Raw genomic sequence first — 16,156 nt, forward strand, 5'->3', positions numbered from 1 at the left:
AGAGTCTTATTTTTCAAAAACTAGACTGTTTTTTACATTATTATTGAAAGGACAAGTTTTAATATATTTCCTATTCCATGAAATTGATCAAGAAATTGGTGAGAAAATAGTAAAACTATATGACGACTGCAAAAAGTTATCTATTCCAAATATCTTTAGCTTTGAAAAAAAAAATTTAAACCTGAAATTTGGTAATTATTTTAAAACATTTTCATATAATGCAAATTCAGAAATTGGATTCTGTATATATGTACCTGTATGCACCTTTTTCTAATATCACAATCATAAATGTCCATTCTTAAAAATTGCTATAATAAATGCACACAATAATACTTGACTTTACAGCGTTTATTTCTGTAACAAGTGTAAATAATCTGCTCACCATAATTAAAATCACAGCTTGAAATCATGAAAATTGTATAAAGATGAACTGCATGATTTTTCGGTTTATATTTAAACTCTATTAATGTTTTTTGATTTGCATATTTAACTACACTGAGATCAGAATGAGGATGCACCACATAGTTTCCTGATTCCTTCAAAAGATATCCAGAATGTTAATGACCATGGAGCCTGGAAGAAAAAAAAACAATATTAAATTTGTAATATGCAACCTTTGTTTAAATACATTTTTTAATTAAAGCATTACGCCATGGGATTTGTGAGTATTTACATACAAATGAAGCACTAATATAAACAATATCACTCATCAGGGCTGTTCCAAAAATTAATGTATGGGGGGGGGGGGGAAGGAAGGCACTTTTTATTTGACCCCACCATGCAAACATTTTAAATTGGATATTTCATTTCATTTAAATGTTCAAGCAATCTTTCTTATATAACCACAATCCGTCAAATTTAAATAAAAGTGCCTCCCCCTCCCCCTCCCCCCAATACAATTAATTCTGTAAAAACCCTTGGTCCAGAAATAAAGTGTATCAGGGAAGGTTACCCTAGCTGTGGACAACTTAGACACAAATGTATTTTTATCACCATTTTTCTTTATAAATACAATTCATCTCAAAAATTACTTTACAATTGCATTCACTGCTTTTAAAACCCATAAAAACAAATTGATACAACACTTCTCATCAAAATTACAAAAAACATCTTGTATAATTACCTATGTGTATGAATATGATTTTTTTCTAAATAAAACTGATCATGTCATTCTATCAAATTTGCTTTAAACAGTTTCTTTAAATCTACCATCTATTAAAAACCCTAACAAAAATGGGTAAAAAGTTACTTTCAAGGGCAATAACTCATATTTAAATCAAAATGCCCTCAACTATTCCCAGCATGTCATACAAATAAAAAGCCAACTATACTTTAAGCTATAAAACAATAAATGGTCAGAGCTGAATTAGATATAATTAATAAATTATATCTAATAAACAGGTAACTTGAGTTGGGTTAAATTCAGGTATGAAAATAGTCTGTCAACTTACCATTCTTGCCCATATAGGCAAAAATCCTTTATATAAGGCAAAGAAACCTTCCTGTCTGACTGTCTTAAACAAACAATCCAATGTACCTTTATATAAAGTACCTCTAGAAATAAAAAAGATATGACATATAAAAAATTCAATAAATGCTGTTTGTAAGTACACTAGCTTCAATATGTTTTATTTGTAAATTCTATATTTATTTTATATGTGTTAAGATTAATAAGCTTAATACTATGTGTCTCTTTGTAGCGTGGAGTTTTACATAAATTTGATGATAATTTATAGCAATTTCCACTTTGAATACATAATTTAATGTTTGATCTATCATAAATGACAGGTGCATAAATCAGTTAGATACAGATGAAGCATTGTGAAATATTAATATTTCTGGGAAATGGAATGGAATGCAAAACTAAACTTTGGTTGGCCAAAAGTGAAAGGTAAGTTATGTTGTTTAATGTTATTATATGGTAGGTATGAAATACTGTTTAAAATGGAAATTTAGACTAAAATGTATTTGAATTGTTTGTAGATTTGTCCTGGTAATGATTTCATAGTACCAATATAGTTTCCGTAAAAATCACATAAGTGGGTAATAATGGCTTTCAAGTGTAAAGGACAATTGACAATTTCAGCAATCTTAACTTATTTGTAGATCATAGATTGATCATAGATTTTGTTCAGGTACAATTTCCCTCTATTTATTATAGTTATAAATATAATAGCCCAAATTCCTAAACAAGGAGGAGAAAATTTGGTTTTCGTGACCAATCATTTTTTTAAAAACTTTAAAGGGTGCACAAAAACAAAAATGAACTGTATTAAAGACTATATTTACCTTCCATTTTCTGTTGGCTGATTCATGATTCTAGTTTTGACTACATCAGCTGGCGTTCCAAGGGTAGCTGCAACTAATCCCGAGCAGGCACTGAAATTTATTGTACAAAATAACATTATAATGGTACTTGAAAAAAAAAAGATTTACTGTAGAGGTAAAACCATTTAAATTGTGCTTATCATGAATTTGTGTGTTGGGTTGATGAAAAAACAGGAAATATTATATGTTGCTCATGCAATTGGTTGTTGTGACAATTTTTTTCTACAATTCCTTTAACAGTGTAATACGACAACAAATCTTTAAATCCTTGTCAAAAAGTAAAGGATCAAGTGAAAAGTGTTGGGAAAATATTACAGAACCATGTTGATAAATTTTATAAAAGGAAAGTAGAAATACTCCAAAAATATTGGAAACCTTTCTGTTTAACATAACATAACTAAAGTATGAAATTAAGGTTATGGCAACACAAATTCTGTGGAATTTTCTGTTGTAAAAGAGAATTATACATCAGCAAAATAAGACAGATCTACTACCTCAGTTTTTAAGATATGAACATAAATGTAAATATTAACTTTGACAAAATAACCCAAGCATAAAATATCTTATTCACCGGATATAAAGAACAAAATAAAATACTTTTGTACAAAAAGCCATCCAATATTGCAATCACATTTGCCACCGAATTAGGAAACTTTGGTGTATCAGAAAGAAGACCTTCATTTTACCTTGATATTGTATGTGTCACCCAGTTATCTTTTAGAGAGGTATTCCGTAAAAGTCTCTGTTTCACTGTATCATATGTTGCTAGATCTGAATAAGAAGTAGTGAAACCAAATGTGCATTACAATCTATCTTTATATCCGTCTTAAAATACTTAATTCAAAAAATTACCACTTAGGTTTAGATGGATTGAGTTATTCAACCATATCCAGGTTTAATAAGTTTTACTCAAGTAAACCAAATTCTGGAAAATATCAAGATTTAATATACATGTATCACCATATGTAAATTGTTAGACATGTGATGCATGTTTCAATGCTGAGCAAAGAGCAATTTGTATGATTAGATTTAATCCAACATCAAAAACACTATGACAAATCAAGTTTTGTGATGTAGGGAATTGAACTTTTTACTTCGGTTAATGAAATAATAAATACTGTTTGTACTGATGGGAGATGTGCTTTTGAAATTCTATGCATTTCATGCATTTTTCTGGGGACAGTTTATTTTGCATATTTTCCAACTAAATGTATCAAATAAACAAATAAATGGACTAAATTCTTAATTCCATATCAACTTCAGTAATGTGATCTTATACTGAAGGGCAACAATTCCTGGCCAACATGATACAACACAACAAGCTTACAAAATAAAATATTTAAGGATATAAAACTTGGATCTTTCCTCTTGCAAACACATCTTAAACAATGCCCCACTCCCACCATCATTTTCCATGTTCAGTAAACCATAAACTTGGGGTCAAAACTTTAATTTGGAATTAAAATTAGAAAGTTCATATCACAGGAAACATGTGTACTAAGTTTCAAATTGATGTGACTTCAACTTTATCAAAAACTACCTTGACCAAAAACTTTGACCTGAACTTTGCACCATCATTTTCTATGTATAGTGGACCGTAAAATTGGGGTCAAAACTTTAATTTGGCATTAATATTAGAAAGATAATGTCATGTGGAACATGTGTACTAAGTTTCAAGTTTTTGGACTTCAACTTCATCAAAAACTACCTCGACCAAAAACTTTACCCTGAAGTGGGACATACAGATGGATGAACGGTACGACAAATGAACAGACACACAGGCCAGAAAACATAATGCCCATAAAATGGGCATAAAAAATCTTTAAAATGAACCCAGTTCCTACATACCTCCCATATTTACTAATGCTGCTCTCTGTACATTTGGCACAACACCTCTATAGAGGCCTCTAACACCTTCCTCTGTTACTATCTTTCTAAACGCCTGAGCTGTATTCTTTACTCTGAAAATTCAGTAACATTTTATAGAAATATGACATCTCATGTTAAAGTGAGCACAGAGTAAGACATAAAAGAGCTATTTCTTTACTTTAATATACTAAACCCAAGCTATTATTGATTAAAATTATCAAAACTGTAAATATGACAATAAAATCCGCTCACCTTGGAGGTTTACCCTCTAACCTTCGTCGACCTTCCATCTGCATCTGCACTTTGACCAGATCTGTAGGACTAGCAATGAACTGACCCAAAGCACCTGCTGTAAGACCACCTAATGATGATTTCCTATTTAAATATATTTTCAAATGGCAAAACAAACCAGGCAACATTTATCTATATAGCTAGGGAATGATGACTTTAAATGACTCATGAACATGATGAAATTAAATTACTTTACCATAATTTTATACAGAATGTCTTTCTTCCTCATTTTCAAATCAAAAACTTCTAGTGGTACAATACTGTGACCTCATTTATTTTCTTGGGTGCCAATTTTTGTGGATTGAGGAAAACTTGCATTTTTGTAGATAATTGTTTTCAAGGATTTGCCAAAGTCTTCATTCATACAGCTTTATAGAAATAGGATGATTCGTTGAACAAATCATATCGTTGTTCACCTATTCCCACAAAATCCACGAAAATTAGTATCCAACAAATAATAATTTAATTTTGGATGAAACATGTCTTCTGATTGGCTGACGTTGTTTTGTTTATCAGCTCATAGACATAATTTAGTCATGTGACTGTGACGTCATCAAGATGTTTTTATGTTTTACTCTGGTTTGAAATGGAATTTAGTATAAAAATCATAAGAAATAACTGTAATATTTTATCTGTCGATTCGAAATAACATATAAATGTGCACCACATTTTTTATGTTATTTCTTCATAGACAGAAAAAATATTACAGTCATTTCTTAAATAACGAATCTACAATATAGCAAAGAAAAGGTTTTTTTAGAATAGACTGTTCACTGTGAAAATATTATGTTTATTTTTATAGATATTTATTGTTAAAGTCAAATACATACCATATAGGAAAGCTGCCATCTGGATTTTTTTTTAAAACTTTTTCTCTGATGATTTCATAAATAGACATTCGACATCCTGTGTACACTGTAGATGAAAAAAAAACATAAGGTTAAATTATTTTGCAGATGAACATTTTCAACAATTATCATCTTGTATATAAAGGTGCCAAAATGTAGACTTGTTAAATCACTGGAAATGTTTCTAATATAACTATACCTTTTCCTGTCTCAATATGAATATTTCATATAATTTATATACCGTTACAGCTAATAATATACATTAAACCATAATATATGTTCATTGGACACCAAACCTATCTGTAGCATTAGCATAGGTTCAGTCTACCATGAAATCTGGTTCAAATAGCTAATTTGGCATAATTCTCAAAAATGGTCATCACAATGAGCATATGTAAGAAGTTTAAAGTAGATATGTCAACATAGTTATAATCCATGAGTGATGTGTTTACAAAAACAAGCTCAGATATAAGATATCACCAAAATAGCCTAGATAATAAAATTGAGAATGGAAATGGGGAATGTGCCAAAGAGACAACAACCCGACCATAGAGCAGACAACAGCAGAAGGTCACCAGTCACCAACAGGTCTTCAATGCAACGAGAAATTCCCGCACCAGGAGGTGTCCTTCAGCTGGCCCCTAAACAAATATATACTAGTGCAGTGATAATGAATGCCATACTAAACTCCAAATTGTACACAAGAAACTAAAAGTTAAAATAATAGATAAGTACAGTTGCATGACATTTTCTATTTCATATCTTAAATATTATGTTAAAATTCAGACAACTGAAATCGAACACCTAAATTAGCTCCAGATCTGCAGGCTTTAAAATAATAATAAAAAAATCTGGATAAGTACGATTTTCGTAAACTGAATAAGTCCTATATTAAGTACTTACCAATATGTCTGTACAGAGCTGGAGTAAGACCTTGAAATATTTTGGTGGCACCTTCTTCCCTTACTGGAAATATATATATATATACTTGTCTAATAATAAAATACATTGGAGTATTGACACTATTGTTTGTTTGAAACTATTGAACCGTCAAGAGTTGTCAAATTTTAATGAAAAAAAAAAAAGGTAACACTTCAAAAGTTTTAAAACTGTTCCAGTGGTTAGTAATCTTAAATTTAAAAGAATAATATATGATAAAGTAAAATGAAAGAGATGTTTAAGAAAAAAATGCAGTTTTAGATACAAGTCTCAGTCTGGTACAACTTTGAATGGTCTTTTAACACAAGTACATGTACTAGACAACTAATAACTCATGAACTAATAAATAAAGCAAAATTTGAATTATGAAACCTAAAAAGCTCAGGCATAAATATATTGCCATGTTCATTTTTTTGTTGCAAAGGAGAGTTATAAAAAAAATGTAATAAATGGAGTAGAGTTACCTCCCATTATATACAGAAATCTTAAAATGTATTAAAAGGAATTAATTCAAAGTATAAATATTTATTAAGTATGACAAACAAATGAAAAAATGTAAATTTCATCCGAGAAATATCTCAGAAGCGTATATAGATGTACTTTGTTATGCTGTGGTTTAATTGGCCATTTGAGTATCTTTAGAAATTAGTATGAATGTTTATTAAACAAGACAGCCAATATTGTCAAAGTGAACTTTCTAGTACATTTACATGACTATTGAACTGATAGTTTACAGTAAGAATATGCCACCATAGCCTGTGATAGGTAGAATGGGTAATATTTACTGATTAAATCTAATTACCTATACCAATCACTGTGCTGACCATTCCCCTTTTCTTCACTGTAATACTGTTTCCTTTCAGGTTTTTCTCTCCCTGGATCATTAATCGGGTTTTTGTTAGATCCAATGGATATGTTACTGTAGAAAAGAATATCTACCAAAATCAACATGCATAATAAATTTCTTTTTTATCTGGTTAATTCTGGTACATTATATAAGTAAGTATCCTCTTACTAATCATCCTTATTGCAAGATTATGTCCATCAAAATAAATTGTTTCAGGACTATAATACATGAACATCAGAAATAAAAATCAAAAAATACTTTATTGCACTCATATACAATGTAGTACAAATTCAATTATTTGCTCATTCACCCTTTAATTTGTGATTTATGATTATAGTTGCCAATCTTAGTTTGTCTTTTCTGAAGATTGATCTACGAAATCTACTCCAGCTGCAATGTTTAAATAATATTATATGGATGAATGAATGAATCTTTATTGCAAAAGCATAGACATGCTATGGCAAAATTAACAACATATATTACATAATATAAAACATGGATAGACAGCAGAGAACAATAGTATAATACAATGACATATAAAGTTATGAGACTATATAAGATCGAATATTCCATGCAGCTTTAACATAATTACAAATGTACATAATTTGATAGTAAGAGACTTACTAGAAGCTTGTAGTAAATTTAATAGCTTGATATTATTAGGCCAATGACAATAGTACTTTGGTAAAAAATTGTGTTAGTACAGATCTATAAGCTGGACAAACAAGAACAAAATGGTATTCATCTTCAATAACACACATTTTACAACATTCACATAAATGATTTTCTCTAGAATGAATATTATTATAACGGCCAACTTCAATATTTAACTTTGATGTTCCACTACGTAACTTTGTCAACAGATTAACAATATTGCTATTAGACAGATATTTTTCAATACAGTTAATTTAAATCTACTATAACAGTTTACTACATTCCTGAATAGTTGTTGACCAATTCTTCAAGTATTGATGTTTAATACAAGTTTTAATGTTATTTATACAAATTGTGCTAGCATCTTGATTTAGCCATAGATAATTTAAACCAAGATCATATAACATATCACAAATATTTAAGGCTCAGTTTACATAACCATTGATAGCATCGTCATACAAGAGTTTATACACATCGTATACAACTTTTGGTTTATTTGTAATAATTTGTTACCAATATTTCAATATATTTTGTTTTCTAACAATAAAAAGAGGTAAATGGCCAAGTTCGCCATATAAAAAACATATTGGTACATTTCGACCCAATTTTAACACAAATCTACAAAAACGATTATGGATAAGTTCGATATCTTTAGCACGATGGAAACCCCATATTTCTGATGCAATATTATAGTGCATCATGGAATCATTTCTGTTCAACAAGTTAAGAATGCAGAGCTTGCTTTAAACTCTTAATTATCAAAGGAGTTGCCAAACCATTTAAGACTATAGATAAATTTCCAAATCATGGTAAAAATGTAGCTTATAAAAAAAACAAATTTAAAAAATGCTGTGCATGTAGAAAGTTTTAGTGCTTTTTTATTGGCTTTAGTTTTTTGATAGCATGTTGCTTACTTTTTGCTTGCTGCATTATTGTGGGTTTCTTTTCTTTGTTTAATTTTGTTAACTGTGATGCCCTTTTTGTTTTTGCTTTGTCTTTTAAATGTACATATGTATTGCATATTGTTTTAAGTAGTTGATACAAGAGATTTAGAGAGCTTGAAAGAACACATGTACAAAAAAAGTATGTTTCTAAATTTTGCACATAAGCTTTTTAATAACCTGCACGTATTTTTGACAGACTTTTAATTTTTTATCTCATCAATTATCATCATGATCAGTAGATAAATCCAAACCCTACTTCAATTGTTTCCATTGGTTGTCAACATGTCAGTCCAATGATCAAGATTTAAAGGGGTTGAGATCTCTATTAACTACCCTGCCACATAAAACTTCATGTGCCGGAAATAAGGATTATTGTCAGTGGTTGACCTATGATTGGGTGTATTTTACTGAATTCCCTATGCTGAATCTTTCTCATAATGCTGTTTTTTGGTTGTGGTTTTTTTTTCATTCAAGGAAATTAATCATGTTAATGTTGGTAGCTTATCTTTGAAGATGTCTCTGTTATTTATTGTCTCCCTCTTCATCAGCATCAATTTACATGTAGGTGTTTTTCTAATGACAATTTTACACTACCCATGTCTTAATTGCCATATAAAATGACCCTAATGATAAAGGGCACCACGACTTCCCAAGAAATTCCAGAACATCGTAATATCCCCAAAACAAACTGACACATCCCGATTTACAAGATATCTTTGGGGTGATATACTGCTTAAAATAGTGTACCAGCATACAATTATAAGGTTTAAGGCTTTCATAATTAATAAAAATACACGCAATCTTCAGAGAATCGATTTGTATATCATGTATGCAAATTCTTTGTTGAAAACGATATTGTTGAAGACTGTATATTACCCTCTGGAAGCCTTTGATTTTTCGTGTTGTTGGATGGCTGTCTCATTGACTTATTATAGTTATACCATCATCCTCTATTAAACAGGGTCTATAATTTGTGATGTACGTATAGTGTACTTTTTATTACATCAGAGCCACAGACCTGTCTCAGCTACAACTGCAGCAAGAGCTGAGAGTGTGTATTTAAACAAGAACGAATCTGCATACACTAATGCTGACTGACGATCTCCACCTGTCATTGTTGACAATTACTACCACTGTGGCCACAAACACGTGTAATACAGCTGTTCTCTACGTTCAAAGGTCACTTCCTGTTTACATTTGCAACTGATGTAAATTTTTCAACCCAATGTCCTGCAACTTCTGTTATCACACTTAATAATATACGACTGACACTAAACAAAGTGTTTGACATTGCTGTTTTGGCAAGGAGTCCTGTACAACACGAAAATTATTTTTATAAAACCCTAAATCCTAATACCGAATAGATACGAATAATTACGGTTTTTTTGTGGACTATAAAAAAAAATAGCTTAATCTGTAGAAATGGCAACTTACCGGCAAAGGAAATATAGAGAATTTGTATTTTGCCGGTTGTTTGAGAAGCATATGAGAATTTTATATAAGATCAGAATTAGGTAGATTTACTTTGGACTATTATATAAAAACCCAAACACTCATGTACTTTTATTGAATAAACTGTAATGATATTCAAATTATTGTTATCTTTCACATTATTTTATTTTTTATTGCATATGTGCCCTTAAAAGTTAACATTAATTAGCCTCTTCACATGTCACACCTGTCTTGTATATACAGTACTACATTAGACATTATTTTATTAAACCAATCATGGGCCCTTGTCGGGCAAGATACAAAAACATCATACAATGATTATATAAACATTAGTGAAATACACAATATTATAAGTAATACACAAATAATAAATTGATAATATGAGCAATGTAGGATATAATTAAAGTAAGAGGCATTGAGTGCAATGAGGTCGATTTAATATTAAAAGAATATGATATAAAGTTTATTAATACGGAAACAAAAAGTAAAAATAGAACCAGGAATATAGTATCTCATTCTGCAGTAGTTCTCCTCATGACCAGTACACAGCAGTGAGGGACTTTTACATCACAACAATGCAAAGGTCATCAAGGGGAGATCCTTCAGAACTAGCTACAGATACATGAGATTACTCCAATAGTGATTCTCCTCGTGATTAATGCACAGCAGCAAGGGTTGACATTGCTACTGGGCAATATTCCTAATGAACATGCATAATTCTGATAATAAATTCTCATCTTCATTATTCATTAACCATATCAGTTTTTGGTTAGGGTCAAGTTTTTTAAAATTCTTGCAGCAATTATTTGTCATTGTTATCATGTCTTTCCTTTGGTCCGTTAAACTATCACAGTTGAAAAGAAAATGTGTTTCATCTTCGACCTCATTACTACAACATCTCTTACATATTCTATTGTGTCGGGGAGTATTACTATATCTACCTCTCTCTATAAGTAAATGGTGAGCAGATATGCGAAATCTTGTTAGACTCCGTCTATCTTCAAATTTTTTAACAATATTAAGATATTGTTCACAACCAAAATTTGATTTAAAGGTAACATATGTGCATAGTTTTCCTTCTGAGTGAGTTTTGAGATTTTTTTCCCAATCTTTCAACATGGCATTTCTTAGTTTTCTGTTGTCAATTGGTTTAGCCGTGTCTGAGGATATTTGATAATTATTAATCAGTGAAAGAAGTTTTTCAGATGACATATACCACAATGATATTAATCCCCTGGTTAAAGAATCTCTACAAACAAACATAAATTTACATTCCGCAGGAATTTATTCTTGTTAATAATATGCAGATAATTTTTTTTTACAGATATGCAAATAAACCCAGAAAATTACTCTAATATCAATATACCTTTTAAACAATCAAAATACGTGTTATAATGTAATATTAAAAAGTGTGTTTCAGAGGAATATGACAAAACTACTTTAAATAAACTTTCAAAATTGGATTCCTCATCTCAACTTTGTTTCTATGGGAAATTAAAAACTTCAGTATCAGTGTTAGTCTGCGGAATATTTAAATTGTAATAATTTTATACATAAGCAGTACGTTACTCTCAAAATTTAGACTTAGTGATCATTCCCTAGGCATTAAATTGGGAAGGTACAGAAACATTCCAAGAGCACAAAGATCGTGTAAAAAATGTGGAGTCCTAGACGACGAATTCCATTTCTTGTTGGATTGTGACATTAACATATCATTGCGTTCTAATTTTTTGGCTTATCTAAAAGACTATGTACCATCATTTCAACATCTTGATGAATTTAAGAAACTAAAACACATTCTAAATCCCATTTCTGAACTTGTTTGTCATATTGGAGTCTTCATTAAGCAGTCTCTAGAACTAAGGGGTCAGACCCATGTCAGACAAGCTCATGATGGTGTTTTATACATAAATTTATAATTGAACTTTTAAAATATGTTCTAGTATATTGTATTATATTTCGTTGTTTTGCATTGTATTTAAAATGTATATTTGTTAGTTTGTATTGCTTGACCATTATGGGTACAATTTTGCAATAAAGATTATCTATATTTATATAATTACTTTTGAAGAAAAGTACTACGAAAATGTGCACTGTCAAAATAAAAGCAAGGATTTGTATAGTAAGAATTAAAGTTTTTCTAACATAAGACAGTCACAGTTATAAATCAAAGTGGTTGTAAGCACAGAAGGTTAAAGATTGCGTTAAGCATTGTCATTAACTTGATTCCACAATTCTGGACAATGGGAGAGAACTCCAATTTTTAAAGATGACGTTTAACAATGACATCATTTACATTTTTAGAACAGATAAAGATTCCTGCATTTTGCAAAAGTTATGTAATTTTCTTGACAGGTGTAACATTGATTTGTAACTTGAATCTATGAGAATATTACATTGATAATGTTCATGGATAGGATATATATAATAGAAATGATCAATGCACTGCAGTTTGTGTATAAAAAAGTAACATAGGGTTTTGATTGCATTTCATCCAATCTTTGCCCAAAAAGATCTTAGTTCATAATCTCATTGCATCATAAATTTGACGAAATATTATCGGGGAACAGTATATCAATATATTATGTTCCTAATATTATACAATGATACCAAAATCAATCACATTATTATTAATATTGTCTCTAAAAATCAATAACGTTTAAATTAAATTTGCTTTTTAAATTATATTGCATGTATGTAAACATAGTTTTAAATCGATCTTATCATGGCTTCCGCTTACCTCAAGCCGGCAAAATACCATATTCTCTATTTTTCCAGTGCATTCATCTCATGAGCAACACATTCAGTGTCATTCACTATAATGCAGGTTTCGGTAAAATAGCCATTTTTATGGTAATATGATATTTTAATCAGTGCCGGTAAAGCAGCATATTTTCTATTGTAAATAAAATTTTGAAACATCCACTAACAAAAGAATCGACACATGAGCCAAAATTAGGGGTAAGTTCAATACTTTGACAACAGTAATACAAAAGTCCTGATAACAGATACCAAAAGGCTTATATTTTTGAACAACAGATGCATGCTTCGTCTACACGGAGACATATAATTGTATTGTACTCCCATACCACCTTAAAAAGCCAAAAGCGGGGTAATACTTCATAACGAGATAATGCTTCAAAAGAGGGGGCTGAAGGGTTAACAGATATTGCCCCTTGTGTGACACCGTCGTGTTCCTCATTGCAAGTCGCATTCGGTAATGTCAACATCGAGAAAAACATAATGCAAGTGTGGCTACGACAATTGAAACATGTCCATAATCAATTGTATCATTGAACTTGTACATAGTTTTGTTATGGGGCCAGTTGAAACACTCCTTCGAGTGCGGGATTTGCTCCATATGGCTGTGTCGAAGACCCAGTGGTGGAACAGGATCTGCTTACCCTTCCGGAGCACCTTATATCACCCCATTGTTTGGTGGGGTTCGTGTTGCTTAGTCTTTAGTTGTCTATGTTGTGTCATGTGTCAGTCTATTATTTGTCTGTTTGTCTATTTAATTCAAGTTTAGCCATGCCGTTTTTTATCTATGAGTTTGACTGTCCTTCTAGTATCTTTCGCCTCTCTTTTAATTAACTGTAGGATGTTGTTTCCTTTATCTCATTGCTCGATCGCCGGATAGATGCGTTTAACATAGTCACCTGCAGATTTTGAATTATTAAGTGAGAGAATATATAATATCTTTGTATGATGGAAATTGAAGTTAAAGCACTATAACCAACAAATCTTTTTCACTGGCAATCATATCACATCTCCTTATTTTTTTTTTATGTACGTATACTTCCTAAAATACATATTGTCTGGATCATAAATAAACGTAGGTGAAAAAAATTGTCAAAATGTGTGCAGTTTGAGTCAGTACCCCCATAGATATAAAAAATAATTCATTGTTTTACTTTTATCACATAAGAGAGTGATCCTTAGAATGGACGAGAAAAAACAAACAGCGGGTAACAACTAGAAGAAACATGGTCTCAGCGCAACTATCTTAAGAGTTACAAACGGCCCTAATCGTCCCTGTATAAGCTACCATAAGTACTTGGGGGACAGGCCGTGACAATTTTTATTGCCCTCTCCCTCTCAGTTCCAAAATCCGCTATAACTATGGGTTAGTTTAATTTCAATTAATTTAGTTTTTTGCCCTCCCCATTACTCCAAATCTGGAAATGATATTTATGTTCCTGTTTGGCAAAATTGTAACGGTCTATTTCTTCCTCTGTAATATTTTATCCTGATAATTTGTCCCGGTAATTTTTTTCCAGGCATGGTATTTCACAGGTTGATTTCTTCCAGAGGAGTGAAAATCTACCTATGCGGATAGTATGTACCGCTATATATTTGCCGTACTTTATTTCACTGAACCGTGTGAAATAGAGTCTCATTAACTACTATGTAAGTTACTCACAATCGATATATACCCGACTATAATCATAAAATGTTTCACAAAGGTAGACCAAATTTGCATAATTTATCAAAGGGAGGTAATTATAAGCAATTTATATTTTAAAGATATTAATATATTTCTGAATCTATTTTATAGTGAATTTTTTCCTTGAATCTTATGTTTTATATATTCATTTATATAAAAAGATGACTTACAACTTAATTTAATGAGACAGATAACATTTCACAGGTAAAAACTATCCAGCTGTTAAACATGCTTTTGTTCCAATATATTGTTATGCTATGATTTATCTGATTTCCATATAATTAACAACTACATCTTTGTCCCCAGACAAAACTATTTATAAAGTTAAAAATATCATCATACTAATCAAATTCTTCCATTACTGTTAACAGTAGTAATGCAACTATATTTCTACCTTACTTTTAAATTTATATTTGTACTGAGATCTGAAAACAACTCACTTTTACATGTAATTCACTAACCTTATTTAATCATATTATTTTCACAATTACGATCTTTGAAATTACTTCTGGTTTTCTTCCCCATGTTTCATGATAATTTTCTTTTTAAAAAGATGATATTGACGTGAATATTTCAGGAAATTTTTTCAAGGATAATTTGTGAAATTATTTCCCATTATAATACATTTTTTTAAAAACAATTTCGCTTATTTTCAAACACACTATTGTTATTTCATAGTGTTTTAAAGGATAAGTTTTTTTCTTCTAATAACTATTTAAAAAGTTAACTGCCCAGATAGAATTTCACGGCAAAGGAAAAAATATCCCAATGAAATATTTTCCTCCGGATAAAAAATTACAACATCTCTACTGTGACATTTTTTCCTCCAGATCAAATTTCACCCGGATATAATTTTGCTTAACAAGGTCACCCCATCCGCCACACAAGTGCCTAGACAACGAACGGGAAACCATTGAGGACATGTACTTGGAATCCAAAACCGATACCGCTAAATGCCCAGCTGTATTCCTGGTAGAGGAAAGCCGAAAATCCTTTGATAATGGATCTCGGAAAGAAACTACCGATCCATTAGGGGAACAGCTAAAACCCTCATACATCAAATAGATTGGTCTGATAGTTTCCCACATGGAAACTTCTAATGGATCCCATCTAACTACATGTCTCAAACAAACCTGAAAATATCTGCAGAAACCTTTCTCAACAAAAAAAAAATATAATCCAAATCATAAAATATACGATGTAAGGATAATAATATTTATCCATGAATTCAATTTGACAAAACAATTTCAAAGATGTTGAACGATTGTCTCTGCAAAAATTTTCACGTCCGCTCTCATCGGCATGCTCGACTCATCTGTATTGATATGTACATCAGTAACAGGAAGTAATTAAATTTAATACACATTGAAAAATTCATGGGCACAAAAAGTAGTTCAATATTTCTGATCCTGTTATATAATTTTTGTAGTATACTAGTTTGTAAAAATAAAATAAAGTGTAATATTTACAAAATCTAGACAGATTCGAACCGGATAAAAGGCATTAAGGCTATTTTAAATGTCTTCTTTATTTGGTA

At 30.7% G+C, this 16,156-nt stretch overlaps 1 protein-coding gene across 2 annotated transcripts; it reads right to left on the reverse strand.

Annotated features, from left to right (window-relative positions):
- Window positions 1–333: 333 nt before the first annotated feature.
- On the reverse strand, window positions 334–10,052 carry LOC143045869 (mitochondrial uncoupling protein 4-like). 2 transcript variants are annotated; one of them, XM_076218686.1, is made up of 10 exons: window positions 9,739–10,052; window positions 7,078–7,194; window positions 6,240–6,302; window positions 5,319–5,403; window positions 4,450–4,572; window positions 4,177–4,289; window positions 3,015–3,099; window positions 2,290–2,379; window positions 1,452–1,554; window positions 334–573 (listed from the first exon to the last, which is right to left on the reverse strand). In XM_076218686.1, exons 1-10 carry the CDS (start codon window positions 9,833–9,835, stop codon window positions 502–504), a joined length of 948 nt encoding a protein of 315 aa, XP_076074801.1. In that variant the 5' UTR covers window positions 9,836–10,052; the 3' UTR covers window positions 334–501. The 2 variants fall into 2 exon arrangements, with proteins under 2 accessions (XP_076074801.1, XP_076074803.1); XM_076218688.1 differs by lacking the exon at window positions 9,739–10,052 and adding an exon at window positions 9,597–9,721.
- Window positions 10,053–16,156: the final 6,104 nt, after the last annotated feature.

The sequence above is a fragment of the Mytilus galloprovincialis genome, chromosome 9 (assembly GCF_965363235.1).
Source record: "Mytilus galloprovincialis chromosome 9, xbMytGall1.hap1.1, whole genome shotgun sequence".
In the NCBI taxonomy this organism is placed as follows: Eukaryota; Metazoa; Mollusca; class Bivalvia; order Mytilida; family Mytilidae; genus Mytilus; species Mytilus galloprovincialis.

Bases quoted from the DNA above. Each gene is read 5' to 3' on its own strand.
- LOC143045869 (XM_076218686.1), bottom strand. From the start codon at position 9,835: ATGACAGGTGGAGATCGTCAGTCAGCATTAGTGTATGCAGATTCGTTC. The intron at 4,290-4,449 runs GTGAGCGGATTT...CTGAATTTTCAG, and splicing joins TTAGAGGGTAAACCTCCAAG to AGTAAAGAATACAGCTCAGG. The intron at 3,100-4,176 runs GTATGTAGGAAC...CTTCTTATTCAG, and splicing joins AGCATTAGTAAATATGGGAG to ATCTAGCAACATATGATACA.